This window comes from Mytilus californianus, unplaced genomic scaffold, assembly GCF_021869535.1.
Source record: "Mytilus californianus isolate M0D057914Y unplaced genomic scaffold, xbMytCali1.0.p SCAF_1, whole genome shotgun sequence".
Classification (NCBI taxonomy): domain Eukaryota; kingdom Metazoa; phylum Mollusca; class Bivalvia; order Mytilida; family Mytilidae; genus Mytilus; species Mytilus californianus.
The window spans coordinates 16,322,054-16,339,073 of record NW_026262581.1 but is presented as its reverse complement, the minus strand read 5'-3'; the positions used below and the strand labels follow the sequence as shown (position 1 = coordinate 16,339,073).

At 30.6% G+C, this 17,020-nt stretch overlaps 1 protein-coding gene across 1 annotated transcript in view; it reads left to right on the top strand.

Moving 5' to 3' along the window:
• Positions 1-17,020, top strand: part of LOC127699993 (GRIP1-associated protein 1-like) — a 54,735-nt gene that overhangs the window by 3,313 nt on the left and 34,402 nt on the right. The window contains exons 3-13 of the mRNA XM_052203700.1: positions 1,512-1,573; positions 2,719-2,745; positions 3,687-3,794; positions 8,020-8,176; positions 8,800-8,910; positions 9,233-9,307; positions 10,027-10,097; positions 12,732-12,779; positions 13,736-13,767; positions 14,165-14,212; positions 16,718-16,817. Coding sequence (XP_052059660.1) covers positions 1,512-1,573; positions 2,719-2,745; positions 3,687-3,794; positions 8,020-8,176; positions 8,800-8,910; positions 9,233-9,307; positions 10,027-10,097; positions 12,732-12,779; positions 13,736-13,767; positions 14,165-14,212; positions 16,718-16,817 — 839 coding nt within the window. The remainder of the gene's footprint in view (positions 1-1,511; positions 1,574-2,718; positions 2,746-3,686; positions 3,795-8,019; positions 8,177-8,799; positions 8,911-9,232; positions 9,308-10,026; positions 10,098-12,731; positions 12,780-13,735; positions 13,768-14,164; positions 14,213-16,717; positions 16,818-17,020) is intronic.

The following is a 17,020-nucleotide window of genomic DNA, read 5'->3' as shown; positions in this document are numbered from 1 at the left end:
TCAATTTCCAGTTGGTTAGTGGTCCACCAAAATGATATAGCTGTAAATGTAATTTGTCTAAATTTGTCTTTGTTGATACAAAACTATCATCCCATATAGCACATTCTAACTACCAAATAAAACTATTATAAGTCCCCTAGTGACGAAGTCGAAGGGACTTGAGGTTTGCACTCCATCGGTCCGTTTGTTTTATCATAACAAGTTACAGATCAAGTTCGAATTTTGTTCTGGTCTGATGATTTTGTGCAGAGTTATGGTCCTTGAACTTAGAAAATTCACTCAAATAATCAGTTTTCCACACTTTTTTTGTCATGCTTGAAGATATTGATTTGATGATTGGTATACAGTTTTATCATGACAAGTTACAGATCAAGTTCGAATTTTGGTCCGGTCTAATGATTTTGTGCAGAGTTATGGTCCTTGGACTTAGAAAATTCACTCAAATAATCAATTTCCCACTTTTTTTCGTCATGCTTGAAGATATTGACAAGATATTTGTTATATAGTTTACACCATGACAAGTTATAGATCAAGTTAGCATTTTGTTCCAGTACAATGAATTTTTAACTGGTTGGGGACTATGTATTGCAAGGCAATACTCACAGAATGCTTGATTAAATTAGGCATCCATAAATGAGTTGTCAGCAAAGATATTCTAAACATTTATTGCTTTATATAAATATACATGTAAAACACAGAAGTTAATACATGTATTGGATCTAGATATCATTTATAATGTATCCATTAACCATGTTAACCAGAAACCTATGATTCAACTATTATCAATAGTTTGTACATGTTCTATATCCTCATAATAATTTAGCATTTCTTTTCCTTCATGTTAATCACTGAATAAAAAGAACTTGATATTTGTTAGGGAAGATCCTTACTTGATTATGTTTTCATGCTCATCATTATTCAATATGAGTATTTTAGATTTAAATAATTGTTCAAAATTTCAAATTATTTTATGTAAAGTAATGCAGAAAAATTTCATTGAAATCAAAGAGTTAAAATATGATATGACAAAACTATTCTGTGAGAATTATTTAATACTTGTAAGTGCAATTGTTGCAGCAGTTGTGTTACTTCTTAATTTTTACAGTTGACCTCCTTTGAAATATATATGTAAAATAAATCTAGAAAAACTACTTAGGCAGCCCCCCCCCCCCCCCCCCAAAAAAAAAAAAAAACCCACAGAAATGTTCCTTGTAAGATATTGAATAATAGTTCTTTTTCTTTGGTGCTTATATTCAAATATTATGACTGTTTTGGAGTTTTGAGAGGGTCTAAAGGGATGAAGGAGAATGATCGTATTTTATATTAAATCCTGTCAGTAATTATATATAATTTAAGAGCACTTATAAGATTATTTTTTTATATGAATTAGGTTTTTTCTGATGCTTAAATTAGCTTTGTTGCATTTTGCCTTTTTAGCATAAAAATTTTGACATTTTGTAAAGAAGATTAAATCTATCATTTACATTGACTGATTTGTTTGTTTGTTTTAGAAAACATTGCTTCAAATGAGAAAATTGAAAATATAGACAGGCAACTACAGAATGCAAACAAGGTAAGGTTATAGAGTTATAGTTTAATTATATATCAAGTACATGTATATAAATGTCCCTTTTGGGACCATAGAAAATATATGAGAGAGGTGACCTTTGAATTGAGGTTTAAATACATAGATATAAGAAGATGTGGTATGAGTGCCAATGAGACAACTCTCCATCCAAGTCAAAATTTATAAAAGTAAACCATTATAGGTCACAGTACGGTCTTCAACACGGAGCCTTGGCTCACACCGAACAGTAAGCTATAAAGGGCCCCAAAAAATTACTAGTGTAAAACCATTCAAACGGGAAAACCAACGGTCTAATCTATATAAAAAACGAGAAACGAGAAACACTTATGAACCACATCAACAAACGACAACTACTGAACATCAGATTATATACATGTATATACTACTATAGCAGGACAAGAATAGGGTAACCAGAAAAGACATATTAGATGTATTGTTTTGGGAGTTTGCAACTTGACCTGAGATAAATATGAAATAAGAAAAATAGCAGGATAGCTAGCTATATCAGATAATATTTTGTACTCTGATGAAAATTAACTTAAATCTCCATAGTATCAGCTTGATTTGTAAGTACAAACATGATCCATTGTCCATGATGTTATCCATTTTGATGTTATTAAGCTGAAAGTTTGTTTAACATTTACAAAGATGTTATAGAACAATATGATTCAAGCAGTTTGAAAAAAAAGCATTTTACTGCAAAAAAATTGATCCAGATGAAACAAGATTTAAATACTATATGTATATTAAGATATTTTGACCATATACATAATAACATTTGAAGAAATCTATGGAAAGAATTACTTTGGAAATATTTTCTTATTGTTACTACATGGACCACCTGGAAAACACATTTAAAGGATACCAGATGTGGTTTATAAAGGAATACTTCTTGGGTAATTTTGCAATATGATTAATATTTTTTTAACCTTTTCTTAGCAGGAATGTTTCAATAAGCACTACTAAAAATAGTGTAAAATTTCTGTGCATTGCTCAAGAAGTAATGTATTTATTTCAGCAGTTTGCCATGTACCCTGTTAGTATTCAAGAAAAAAATGTTTTTTTTCCAGTAATGTCAGTATAGGAGGATACCTTTTCCTGACCAGTAAAGATCTATTTTTATTTTTCAGGCAATTCAGAAGAGCAAAAAGGCCAAGGTAAATCCAACATATTTAATAGTTTTTGTACTGTAAATTCAGAAATTATTGCGTGCATTTATAAATGCGATTTTTCAAGAGTGGACAAAAATGCGAGATTAATTATTGTGATATCATAAAAATCTGCATACAGATATATGTAACTTACATCAGAATGCGAGTTCTTATTATTGCGATAGTCATCCAGTCATATTAATAAAAACCTCGCAATAATTTCTGAATTTACAGTATATAACACAGATATTTTAAAGAGTACAGATTTAAAGTTTGGAGTCATGGCAGAAAAAGTCTTGCTTGTCGACTTTTGATTAACACCTTTAAATATAACAAATATAGAGCTGTGGTATTATTGTCAATTAGACAACTATCCATAGACCAAAGGACAAAGACGTGAACAGTTACAAGTCATTGTAGAGCCTTCAACAATGAGCAACACACATACCAAACAGTAAGCTATGACAGATTCTGCTGTGACAAAATGTGAAACAATTCAAAACAGAAAACCAAAGGATTGATTTACACTGGTTAAAAGTATACAGAGTTGTCTGGTCTTTCACGTTGTATACAGGGTACAAATTATTATTGTACATATAAGTAAAATAATTTAATAATGATGAGATTCTCAAATGTACAAGTCAATATAAATAATACATATGTGAATGAACTTTTTCTTGCAAGGAGTCAGTTGACTCAGTTCTATATTAATTTTACCACAAACAATTTAAGAATGTCTGATACAGACACCCAAATAACCCATGATGACCTCTCGGTAAATCTAAGGTAAGGTCATCTATATCAATAACCTTAGTCTGTTTCACCAGAATATCATCAATTCTAGTACATTTTTAATTATTTTTGAAAATATTTTTGACAAACTTGTTACAAGAAGATTGGCTAGCACTTGATTGGTTTATACTGAGGAGAATTGTTATCTTTGACAGGAAGTAGAAGTACTATTACAAGAAAATGATAACTTACAGAGAAAATTACTGAGTCAGGAAGATGACTTTAGACTACAGAATCAAACATTGATGCAAGAACTCACTGCTGTAAGTTTTATCTGCAAAAAATAATATGAGGAAGGTGTTACCCTTGAAAGTGGAGATAGTTCATATTTTTAGCTTTTAAAATAAAATTTCTCTTTTTTTTTAATTCATAAAATAATTTTGAAACTTATCAATATGACAACTAACTATTTGTATATGATTGACATGTGACCTGTAATTGTAATTTGTCAAACTTTCTAAACTTAACTGGATTATTTAGTCCACTGAAACATAAAAGGATAATTTAGAAAACTCTTATCATTGGACTTAAAGCAGCTTATACAAATTTTTGGTTTAGATATTTTGCATGTAATCTCCTATAATATTTATATTTCTCTTATATGTCTTCCCTCTGCCTGTATCAATTAATTCTGCTCAGCTTTTTATAAAAAATTGCATATGATGGCATTGTGGATCAAATATGTTGATCCTACCATAATAACTTTGACCCAAACTTGTCACATGTGTTGTATGTTTGAACACTAAGTTGATAAGTTTGACCAGAAGTTATCATGTTTTCTTTTGGTTTACTGGAGAAACAAAGAAACAATTGTTTCTGTCAGGAAAAAACACAAATAAAATCAGACAAATTGATAATCACATTTTCATTATTTTGATATTTATAGATTATCGATGGTTTTTCAAACGAGAGGGTGTTTTCAGCTACAATCTCATTGAAGGGCAACATCCTTGAGTTCAAAAGACCAATGATAATCTATTTGTCGCTAATTTGCTTGTGATGTTGTGGATGTTTACCTTGACAACAGCATGTGCTCCCTTAGTTTCTAGCAATGATTTTCTATCTTAAGTGACTAGCACAATATGAAAAATTGTCACAAAAAAAGATCAAAGGAAAAATACCCAAAATAGTGATGTTGTAAAATATTATCTGCTTGACCCATCATGAATCCTTTTTGAATACATTTTGTGCTCTCACTTGACAAAAAGCTTCACAGCAAATATTTTACAATATTACATATGGTTTGATGCTTCTTGTTTTTCATTGGTTTATTTGGTCAAGTTTTTCCCAATATATATTTTGTATTTTTTCACTATTTTGACATATTGACTCGATGTTACTATTTATATACGCCCGTTTACAGGGCGTATTATGGTATACCATTGTCCGTCTGTCCGTCCGTCGTCAACATGTCGGACATTAACTCAAAAACGCTTTAACCAATTTGCATAAAACTTTGGTGAATTGTTTATATCTATTGACGTGCGCTCCCTTTCATTTTTTATAAATTTTAGATTTTACGTTTCCGAGTTATGGGGTTTTATTCATTAAAAAAAGGGGAATTTTCCAGTTTTCGGACAATAACTCAAGAATGCTTTCACCAACTTGCAAGAAATTTTGGTTAATTGTTTATATCTATTGACATGAGCTCCCTTTCAATTTATAAATTTTAGATTTTACGTTTCCAAGTTACGGGGTTTTATTCATAAAAAAAAGGGGGATATTCCAGTTTTCGGACAATAACTCAAAAATGCTTTCAGCAGTTCTCATGAAACTTTGATGAATTGTTGATATCTATTGATGTAAGCTCCCTTTAGAATTTTATAAATTTTAGATTTTACATTTCCGAGTTATGGGGTTTTATTCATTAAAAAAGGGGTGATTTTCCAGTTTTCAGACAATAACTCAAAAATGCTTTCAGCAATTCTTATGAAACTTTGGTGAATTGATTATATCTATTGATGTAAGCTCCCTTTAGAATTTTATAAATTTTATTAGGCAGTTAAGCTGCCTTATGCGAGCACCCTAGATTTGTGTTCTACCCAATAAATGCTGAAATACGTGCCATTGTTATTATCTATTGGGCTATTATGTTATTTATAACTAATTGGACATTTTTTTAATACTTTTATTTCTGGAATACAAAAAATATGACCAGAAAAACCTTAAATGATCATCGAACTACCCAAAACTTTTGAAGTTGCACATAGGAAGTAGTGCTCAATAGAAATCCGTACGTAGTTTATTATCCCCTGTGCTTTTGGCTACGATGTCAAAGAACAATTGTATGAAATATTTCATCGCCGAAAATCAGTAATTACAAGTCGTTTATATTTCCTAAATGGCAAAATGCGCAGGAATATTGTTCATGTACAACAAATCTATATGATAGAGGAAATAAAGTTATATAAGTGGGCGGTAATTTTTAACTTATCTTGCCAAATAAGGTTGTTGTTATTTTATGAATGAACAAGGTCATGAAACAGATGCGAAAATCAACGTTGATGGGATGTTTTAAGTAATGTGGACAACTCGTCCCCAAGACAAGTCAGACCGAATCCACTCAAACCGTCTAAGAAGACAACTTTGACCGTTTGTCAGTTTTACTTAGAGGGTTTCATAAAATATTAGACTTAACATGTCTAGCGGAGCCATTGATCTTTTGTTTGTGCATTGGGGTCTATTTAGGGGTATTTGGAGGGGCCTGAGGAAGGGAGGGGTTTACTATAGAATTTTTATACGCCCGTTTACGGGACGTATTATGGTATACCGTTGTCCGTCCGTCTGTCCATCGTCAACATGTTGGACATTAACTCAAAAATGCTTTCACCAATTTGTATAAAACTTTGGTGAATTGTTTATATCTATTGACGTGAGCTCCCTTTCGTTTTTTTTTTAAATTTAGATTTTAAGTTTCCGAGTTATGGGGTTTTATTCATAAAAAAAAGGGTAATTTTCCAGTTTTCGGACAATAAGTCAAGAATGCTTTCACCAACTTGCAAGAAACTTTGGTGAATTGTTTAACTATTGACATGAGCTCCCTTTCGATTTTTATAAATTTTAGATTTTACGTTTCCGAGTTACAGGGTTTTATTCATAAAAAAAGGGGGGATTTTCCAGTTTTCAGACAAAAACTCTAAAAGGCTTTCAGCAATTCTTATGAAACTTTGTTGAATTGTTTGTATGTATTGATGTAAGCTCTCTTTAAAATTTTATAAATTTTACATTTTACATTTCTAAGTTATGGGGTTTTATTCATTAAAAAAAGGGGTGATTTTCCAGTTTTCGGACAATAACTCAAAAATGCTCTCACCAATTCTCATGAAACTTTGGTGAATTGTTTATATCTATTGATGTAAGCTCCTTTTTTATTTTCATTTATTTCTAATATGACATTGAAAATTAATTGAACTTTATTTGTTTATAGGCTGACAACAGATATACTAAGTATTGCACAACAGCAAGAAATCTTTAATTGAATATAAATTCAATTCATATAACCAATTTCAAGTTCTTTGACTACATTTATTCAGAAACCTATAATATGTCAAATATTTAATTACAATCCAAATTCAGACCTGAATCAAGCTTGAATATTGTGTCCATTTTTGCCCCAACTGTTCAGGGTTGGACCTATGCGGGCGTATCCAGCTGCGCTCAGCAAAGCAGTTTATTAAAAATGATATTGACTCCATGTTACTAAAAATAGTAACATTGAGTCAATATCATTTCCAAAAATAGTAACATTGAGTCAATATCATTTCCAAAAATAGTAACATCGAGTCAATATCATTTTCAAACTAACATATATATACATGTAATATATAAATTAAGGACTTTCATTCAGTCAGTATGCTATATATGGACCTGTTAAATTATATTTAACCTCGGACTTCTTCCTCGGTCAATATAATCTGAACAGGTCCATATATAACATTGACTTTGTCAAAAGTCCATAATTGATAAGAATCAATAAGCAGAAAACCAGGTTATTGGTACTTATTATATGATAGAAATTTCAATACTTATGAATAAAAAAATCTATTTTTTTGGTTTTTGATAAATTGATTAAATCAATAATTGATTTTCCAGTTGTCTGTGGCTTAGAAATTACAGAAAAAGACATTAAAATGAGTTTTTGTGTGAAATAGTATCATCACTATTGCCAATGGGGTACATGTAGAATGTATCCCCAAGTTTGAGGTACATGCTCCTACATTTTTGTCAATTTTGGAGTTTGTGGTCATGAGATAATAAGTATATCACATTTTTGAGGCTTTGTATAATTAATAGAGTTTGACATGTTGGATAGTCATTTTCTAACTTCTGAAGACTGTATAATCACCACTTGATTGGTTTTTGGGCCCTTGGGTTGCTGTCTCGTTGGCATATTACAAACAACATGTTTAATTCGTTATCTTTTAATATTGTGTTCACACTTCAGATGACAAAAAAATAAACATTTATTATTTCATCATATATTTTAAGTTGGTGGCAACAAATGAAGTTCTAGAAAAGGAATTAAAAGAAGTACAGAGTGCTAAAGATACAGCTGTCAACACTCAACACATAGACAACACAGAGCTGGAGGATGAAATCAGAAGATTACAGGCACAAAATACCGTCTTACAGAAAAATCTAACAGGTATGTTAACAAAACATAGAAAAACACAGAGCTGGAGGATGAAATCAGTAGACAAAATACGGTCTTACAGAAAAACTTAACAGGTTTGTTAACAAAACATCATAACTCCCTAGATGAATCTAGAATCACTCATAATTTATGATTAACTTCTAACTTCTGTTTATTATTTTATTTACATTTCTCAAAATGGAAAGTATAATTGTTGATTCCTGAGAAATTAACAGTTTTAAGTCATTCAAATCATTTTAATTTTAATAGGTTGCATTCCATAAATCGTTTTTGAATTTGTTTTTAAAAAAAAAACGGTAAGAAATTTCATGAATTTAATGTGATGAAACTGTCAATATAACTTCGTTGATTAGGTAAATGTAGTATGAAATTCAGAGTTTGAAAAAGGACTTTTACTGTCAAGTCATCCCAAAAATTACAAAAATTGTGTGAAAAAATATCCAGATCCTGGTCATAACCCTGATTCAAAGATGGCACCTGCACATATTAAACCATCTGTGTAGGATTTTGAATGTATAATATCTTTTAACGTGGATTTTAGTATAAGGAATTTTGTAGTTAAGATCTCCTTGTGATACAAAGAGTTATATTTATTTTAAAAACATTTTTTGTAGCTTGCCAGGATAAGTTTGATAAATTACATGATCAGCTACACAAAACAGAGTCCTCCACTACTGGTGCTAAAGAGAATGAGGAAAGTGGTCAGCAGGAAGAAATCGGTACTGGTATGCAACAATAACTTATCTCTTTAATGAGATTTGAAAATGAAACACATTGCTTGCCTTTTTATTTATTTATTTATTTTTTTGCTGTATGAAACAACTATAAAAAAAGAACTTGGAAGGATTAATAAGTATAAAAGTATGATTGGGGGTACATAAGGGAAAATATATTTCATACAATACTATTTATTGCAATAGGACTAATATTGTCAAATACATGTATACAATAGATACATTTTATTCATCAGTAACCATATGTTCAAACTTTTTAAACTGAGAGTAATATTTAATTTTAATATAATTACAGTGAAAGTTTTATTTTCAGAACCATCAATAAGAGCATTAAAGGTTGAAGATGAAGTGCAGGTTTCTTCAGAGGAACATGGGCATGAAATTAATGGTAAAGCATAATCCTATTGTTTACTGTTCAGGAAGCAATTGTTCTAATGTTTCATATACCTTTACTTGAGGGGTGTAAATGATGCTTATGTATGTGCTAGTAAAAAAGGAAGGTTGGTAGAAGAATGGGAAATAAAAGTATGAATTCTTCATGAAAAGAAAGTGATATTTAGTCTAGAACTGTGCATTTCTTCTTTTTGCGCTGGATAAAATCTATAATTTCTTTCTGCATTCAAATTTGAATTCAAAACTGAAAAAGACTCCCACTTTAATAACCCTATTCCACCCTAGTACAGATATGTTATGAAAAATGGAAGAAATAGTCACTGTTTCAGTCCATTATCAACAATTATTTCATCAATCAAATACATATATACTTACGACAGAAAATATGTATCTTAGAATTCAAATACATCAACAAAATGTTTTTGAGCAATAAGTTTAATAAGATATTAAAATTTTTAAAGATTGTAACTATCATATGTTTAAAACTTTAAAACAGGAATGCTACTTTTATTTATTTTTCTTATCTACATATGAATAAAAGGAATTGTCGGAGAAGGGTTAAAATATATGGAACACCAACCAACAACAAATGTATGTTTAATGTAATCAACAACAGTTTATTAATCATTTATAAAGTTTCAGGTTTACACACTTGAATTTACTTTAATACTTTCTATTTTTGAATAAAATACACTGTATTGATTGTCATTTCAGTGCTCAAATTACAACTGGACACAGAGCTAGAAGAAAAGAGAATGCTGCGAGAGAAGTTATCTACAATAGAGGTGGGTTTATTTCTGAAATTGATATGTATTTGTCTTACATCATTGATATCTTCAATATGAATAGAGCTCACACAGGAAGATTTCATTAACCTTAAAGCTATAAGATAATTTTTTTTTTTAAGTTATGATAACTATATCTTCTTCATGGTATACCTGTAATGCATACATTTGTCATTTTTATACGCCCGTTTACGGGACGTATTATGGTATACCTCTGTCCGTCCCTCCGTCCGTTGTCAACATGTCGGACAATAACTCAAAAACACTTTGAGCAGTTTTCATGAAACTTTGGTGAACTGTTTATATCTATTGACGTGAGCTCCCTTTCGATTTTTTTGAATTTTAGATTTTTACGTTTCTGAGTTATGGGGTTTTATTCATTAAAAAAGGGGGATTTTCCAATTTTTCGGACTATAACTCAAAAATGCTTATAGCAGTTTTCATGAAACTTTGGTGAATTGTTTATATCTATTGACGTGAGCTCTCTTTCGACATTATACATTTTAGATTTTCTGAGTTATGGGGTTTTATTCATTAAAAAAGGGGGATTTTCCAGTTTTTCAGACAATAACTCAAAAGTGCTTTGAGCAGTTTTCAATAAAATTTGGTGACTGGTTTATATCTATTAAAATAACCTCCCTTTAGTTTTTTTTATAAATTTCTGATATGACATTGAGGAGTTATGGTACTTTATTCTTTGAAAAAGCTCTTTATAAAAAATGTTTTTACTGAAACAGGTACAAAATGTTTTGTAATTGTTGCATGCTATAAAACTGTTGACATAAGTTTGTTTATATTGTGATGTTTGTTATGACTTTACCAGTTTTTAAAAAAAATAATGCCCTAAACTTCCAAGTCCTCATAAAATGATTGATTTTTGTAACAAAATTTCCATACCTTTGCATGACCTACTCTTGAATTTATCATATATTAGGCTGGAGTTTGGATACTCCTGTCTTATTTTTTCTCTGATTAGGTTTCAATGTTATGGCATCCAATGGGATGCAAATAAGATATCAAATTCCAGTTTAAAAAATTCTAGAAGTGTATTGGTTGAATGCCTCCCAAGAGACCAACTTTTATTCACCATGCATTGCCTTTTTATCTGTAAGGGGTTCAAAAAGGAATCTTATTTCAATTTTTTTGTGTCTCAATTGGTTCAAAATGACATTTAAGATATCATCACATGTCCACATTTCTTGTTGGATTTTATGAAACTTATATCAAAGGTTTATATCAGTAATGTTATAAAATCAGCGACAATCAAATATTTTATGTGAGTTGCTCCTCTTAAAAATATGATTATTTGAAATATTGTATTGTAAGGTCTACAGGTGTACATGTCTTGTCAGATTTTTATGAAAATTTTATAGAAGGTTTATATTAACCATGTCATGGAAAAATGAATGATCTTTGCAGTTAAAATAGATAATTATTGGGTTGTCTGCCCTTGTACATAAAAATATGTGCTGTAACAGGGGACATTAGAACACTGTTCTTTTATAATATTTAATAAGATCATTGGTAAGTATCCTAGATACATACTAAGTGGAGCCTTTACAATCGTAAAATTAAATGAGTTAAAGCTTAATACAATATTTTTTCATTAAGAAGAGCAAGTATTCTAAATTTCAATTGATTTTATTGACAGAAACAAAAGGTAAAGTATGAATAAAACCTACCTTAAACTTGACTTTTAACCCTCAAAGATATTTCTTATATCCTGCATCCCTTCCTAGCAGCATTTAAATAGTATGCATATACATGAATATTTGAAAGACCTTTCAGTTTAAACTTGGCCCCTATCTGTCAAAAATTTTAAAGCAAAAAGTATATGATATGAATAAAAAGAGGTGTGAGGCTTGTTTGATTTTACTTACAGGGACAACTAAAACCCTTAGAAAACCCGATCTACCTTTTCTGTCTGATAAAGGGATAAAAACACTTGCAGTGTTTTATTGTGCTTGCAATGTCTATAATCTAAGCCATTCAAGGTTAAAGTTTAATTTTTGCATTAGGTAAATCTTAATTTTTTTACAACCAAAACCATACTTCGTCAATCAATTTTCATACAACTTCTTGTATATTCTGTTTTAATTTCATCAGAGGCAGTGAAAAAAGCCAGATGTTGAAACAAAAATTGGTTAGGTAGAGAATATGTTAATCTGAGGTAAATTCAACAAAGGCAAGTGGTTGTACCTGAGCATTGTCATTTTAAATATCTTATAGTACATTGTACTTTAAGAGCTTTAGAAAAAAATAATATTGAAACAATTTGCTGCAAAAGATAAATTGGTTTATTTATGCATGGTTTTGGTTTCAAATATTATTTTACAGATTTAGCTGATAATTACAACAGTGTGCTCCCTAGCTTTTTTATTCAAATAGCACCACAGGATTTGAAATGGCACATTTTCCTTAAATTTAGCATAAATTAACAATACATTGTAATTAAAACCTATTCAGATAACATCATGGTGCTACAGTACCCTGGGGGAGAACACTGAAACTTAAGCTGCATATTCATATATTAAAGTTCACATTATTGTTGGTAATTCAATATTTGTATGAACTTGTTATCATTAGATACATGTATATTATATTTTTTTTTCTTTTATTCTACATGATTTATAGAATGAAAACAAAGTAAAAGTGGATCATTTACAAGAAGAATTAGATAAGGTAATAAAACCACATGTGATAAAGATAGAGTGTATGTGTACTAAAATAGCTTTAGCAAGCTTTGAAAGTATGTCATAATGTTTTTTGTCATTAAAAATGTCATCTATATATGCCATTGCTCCCCAGAATGTTGCTATTTCCTGGTCAAAGCTGGGTAGTTCATCAGGAGAAGACAGCTGATACTCTGAGAACTGATCCAACAGTTATATGGTATTCCCATCCCCTATGGCCTGTGGAAATCTGTTTGCTAGATTTGAAACTGAAAAAGAAAAATAATTTTATAATTTGAATACCATTGAATGCTTTATCAAATAGCTAGTTCTCCTCTCACACATGTTTTTATGCTTGCAAATGATTGATAATGTTTAAGATGCATAATACTTTGTAATTAATATGCCCGATTCGGACTCCCAACTTTTTTGGTATGTACACACGTAATGTTTTCGCTTAGCACTCCGCTCTTAAGACGACGGTACAGGTCCAGAAAGCGATCTCTTTCTGCTGGACATTTCCCTAAAGTGAATTTGAAAGAAAGAAAGTAAAACAACCTTAAAAACTACTTGCAAACTTACCTGAAGGGCTTTTGTTGTTCGTCCATATCGAAAAATAAACAATGACGACCCAACAAATACTTCGAAGTCTTCAGTATTTATCGTCTAATAATGAAAAGACCCTAGAATCGCGATATCACTAACAACCAAAAAATCAAAACAACGAAAAACATGTAATGATGTGTAAAGTGGTGAAAAGTGTGTACACGCCATGTGACAAAATCTTCGCGTGTAAACCGTTGAAAAAGCTTGTATTACACGCGAATATCATGTGAGTTGGCAACTATGTAGAATTTCCTTGTAATGGACCTTGCCAAATATTTCCTTTTATCACAATCAAACAAACAAAAAATTGATGTGTAGCTAATTGTATAAATTTTAAGTGCTATTTATTTATTTCTATAGACATCAGAAAAGTTAAAGAAGAAACAAGAAAGGTATGTTGTAAAAATCAAAAGAATGAGAAAATTTTTAGTTGTCTAAATTAATCCTTCTAAGTGAAACAAGCATCTCTACAATTATATGACTGACCTTTATATAGTTGGTACTGAATTTTACATGCTAGAGGAAAGCACTTGACTTCCTTTATTAGGAACCAAGGAAAATAGTAATGTACAATAAAAAAATATAAATCGGTGTATGTTAACTGATTCGATATATTCCAACTGAACAGTATCCCAAAACATTTCAGTGTTTCCTGATGAATCTGCTTGATAAAAAAAGATGACAAATACCATGGTCTTTAAATAGGTTCTCTCATGGTTTTATAATTATGAAGAGACAAATAACTATAATTTAACTAATTTTCTACTAAAAGGTTGATATTTTTTGTAGCTTCATCCATTTACAAGAAGAAAAGGAAAAACTATTTAAAGAAACAAAGTAAGAAATATGATATACTAAATTATGTAAAATATAAGCACTTATTTATCACTTTTCCATGTGTTCGTAATATTAAATATAAAGAGATTAATGAATTGTTTTCAATTTAAAAATCTGGCACATGGCAGATGCATTTCATTCTTAATTGATTAGTGTTGTCATTTTTCCTGTGAAGGTTGGTGGTTCTCTCTATGCACTCAGTTTCTTCCAACAATAAAACTGACTGCCACGAAATAGCCATAGCCAATAGTACTGATGGTGGTGTTAAACACCAATCAATCAATAAATTGTGGAATGTTTTAAAGTTTTGTGACAAAAAGTTTTATATTATCCTAAGCATTGCTTAAACTTTGTCATGGAAAGCACTGGCTTCGATTGGTGTTTCATTTTATTGGAAAATAAAACATTACTTCAAACTCTTCCAAGTTGTTTTACAATGAATTTAAAGAGTGATACTTGGAGAGTTTTTAATATATAATTATTAGGTTTTGAGAGTAGATAAAGATTTTCTTCTAACAGTTATATAGTTTGAGGTAAAGTACAAAAGACATCCTGATCAAAGTTTAGTTATTCATCACAATTTGTCTGATTCTTTCCAAATTGGAAATAACTTTTCCACTGGCAAAAATCATAGATGAGTTCAGTTATCAGACCAATCTAAATCTTTTGTAAAAATATAATCCAGTAAAGATAATCTAGAATGAGGGGCTATTTTTATACAACCGCAAAAAAAATGATTTCGTATATTGCTATCACGTAGTCGTCGTCCGAAGACATTTGGTTTCCGGACAATTACTTTAGTTTAAGTGTATGGATTTCTATGAAATTTAAGCAAAAGGTTCAATATTACAAAAGGAAGGTTGGGATTGTATTTGGGAGTGATGGTCCCAACCGTTTAGGAATAAGGGGCCAAAAAGGGGCCCAAAACAAGCATTTTTCTAGTTTCAGGACAATAACTTGTTTTTTTTAGGGGTTTTAGGGGAGGGGGTCAATTTTTTTCCTCAAGATGTAAGAAATTATCAAATTTCCCCCCAAAAAAATAGGGGGTAACAATTTATTATGCTAATTCTTTGTATATAGTCTGAAAACAGATTTACTAAGTATTGCACATCAGCACAGTGTATTGCACAACAGCAAGAAATCTTCAATTGAATATAAATTCAAATCATATAACCAATTTCAAGTTCTTTGACTATATTTATTCTGTGTCAGAAACCTATAATGTGTCAAAAATTTAATTTCAATCCAAATTCAGACCTGTATCAAGCTTGAGTATTGTGTCCATTTTTGCCCCAACTGTTCAGGGTTGGACCTCTGCGGTCGTATCCAGCTGTGCTGGGCGAAGCACATTTGTTAAAGAGAGGGATGGTAACATTTTCCATATTTATTGTGTGGGTTGTGGTAAATGTGAGCCTGCTCGCTAAAGTTTTTTTTTCATTTATTGTATATTTTTATAAACAAATAGCATTAGTCTTTTATTGCATAAAGAAAGAATATGAAGTTTGTTCTTTATTTCTAATTTCAAATATTCCTAATTACTCTAAATCTTTGATTTTGAAAATTTAAATTGAGAACTTTTGATAAAAGGTTTCATTGGAGAGAAACCATGAGATATTTGTTGAGACAAATATCCGTAGCGGACGGGGCATTAAGTTTTACCCTTGTCTGTCTGTACGTACGTCCGTCCGTCCGTACGTCCCAAAGTTGGTTTCCGCTCTCTAACTTTAGTTTGCTTCAACCAAATGTTATGAAACTTATACAAAATGCTTATTACCACAAAACACAGATCAAGTTTGAATTTTGGTGGTGTCAATTTAACTGTTCAAGAGTTATGCCCCTTTCCAAATGGAAAAATTGCTGAAATTTTTTTTCTGTTCTCTAACTTTAGTTTGCCTCAACCAAATGTTATGAAACTTGTACACAATGTTATTACCACAAAACACAGATCAATTTTGAATTTTTGGTGGTGTCTCTTTAACCGTTTAAGAGTTATGCCCCTTTACAAATGGAAAATTGCTGATTTTTCGTTTTCGTTCTTTAACTTTAGTTTGCCTCAACCAAATGTTATGAAACTTATACACAATGCTTATTATCACAAAACACAGATCAAGATGGAATTTTGGTGGTATCACTTTTACTGTTCTAGAGTTATGCCCCTTTACAAATGGAAAAATTGCTGAATTTTTTCGTTTCTGTTCTCTAACGTAAGTTTGCCTCAACCAAATGTTATGAAACTTATACACAATACTTATTACCACAATACTCAAATCAATTACAGATTTTGGTCGTGTCACTTTTAACTTTCTTCAGTTTTGTCCCTTTATAGCTTTATATGATATGCAAGCGGGGGCATCATCTGTGTCCCATGGACACATTCCCCATTTATTTGCAAATAAACCAAATCCGGAAAAATTTTTGTTTCTCCAAGTTTGATCCTGTTATACACTTATACTTCTGGTAATTTGCACATACTTGTTTATACGTTTATTTTCTTTTCATTTATAGCCTAAAACTAGAAGAATCCCAATCAAGTAGAGACAGAGACAAAATATATTATACTGACCAAATAAATAAACTGCAGCAAGAAATTCAAAGAAGTAAACAGGCAAGTTAATAGTCTTATATCTCTTTCATTAAAATCTTTAATCGGAAATTGCAAATGAAGAAAAATGTGCAGGAGACATTCATGATTTTTTCAATGAAAGTTAATTTGATTCCATACAAACATCAGTTATACTTTGTGAAAAGAGGGCTATTAATATATTAGTGTGAACTTATAGTGGAAGAATGTAGAAAGCTATCTTTTTT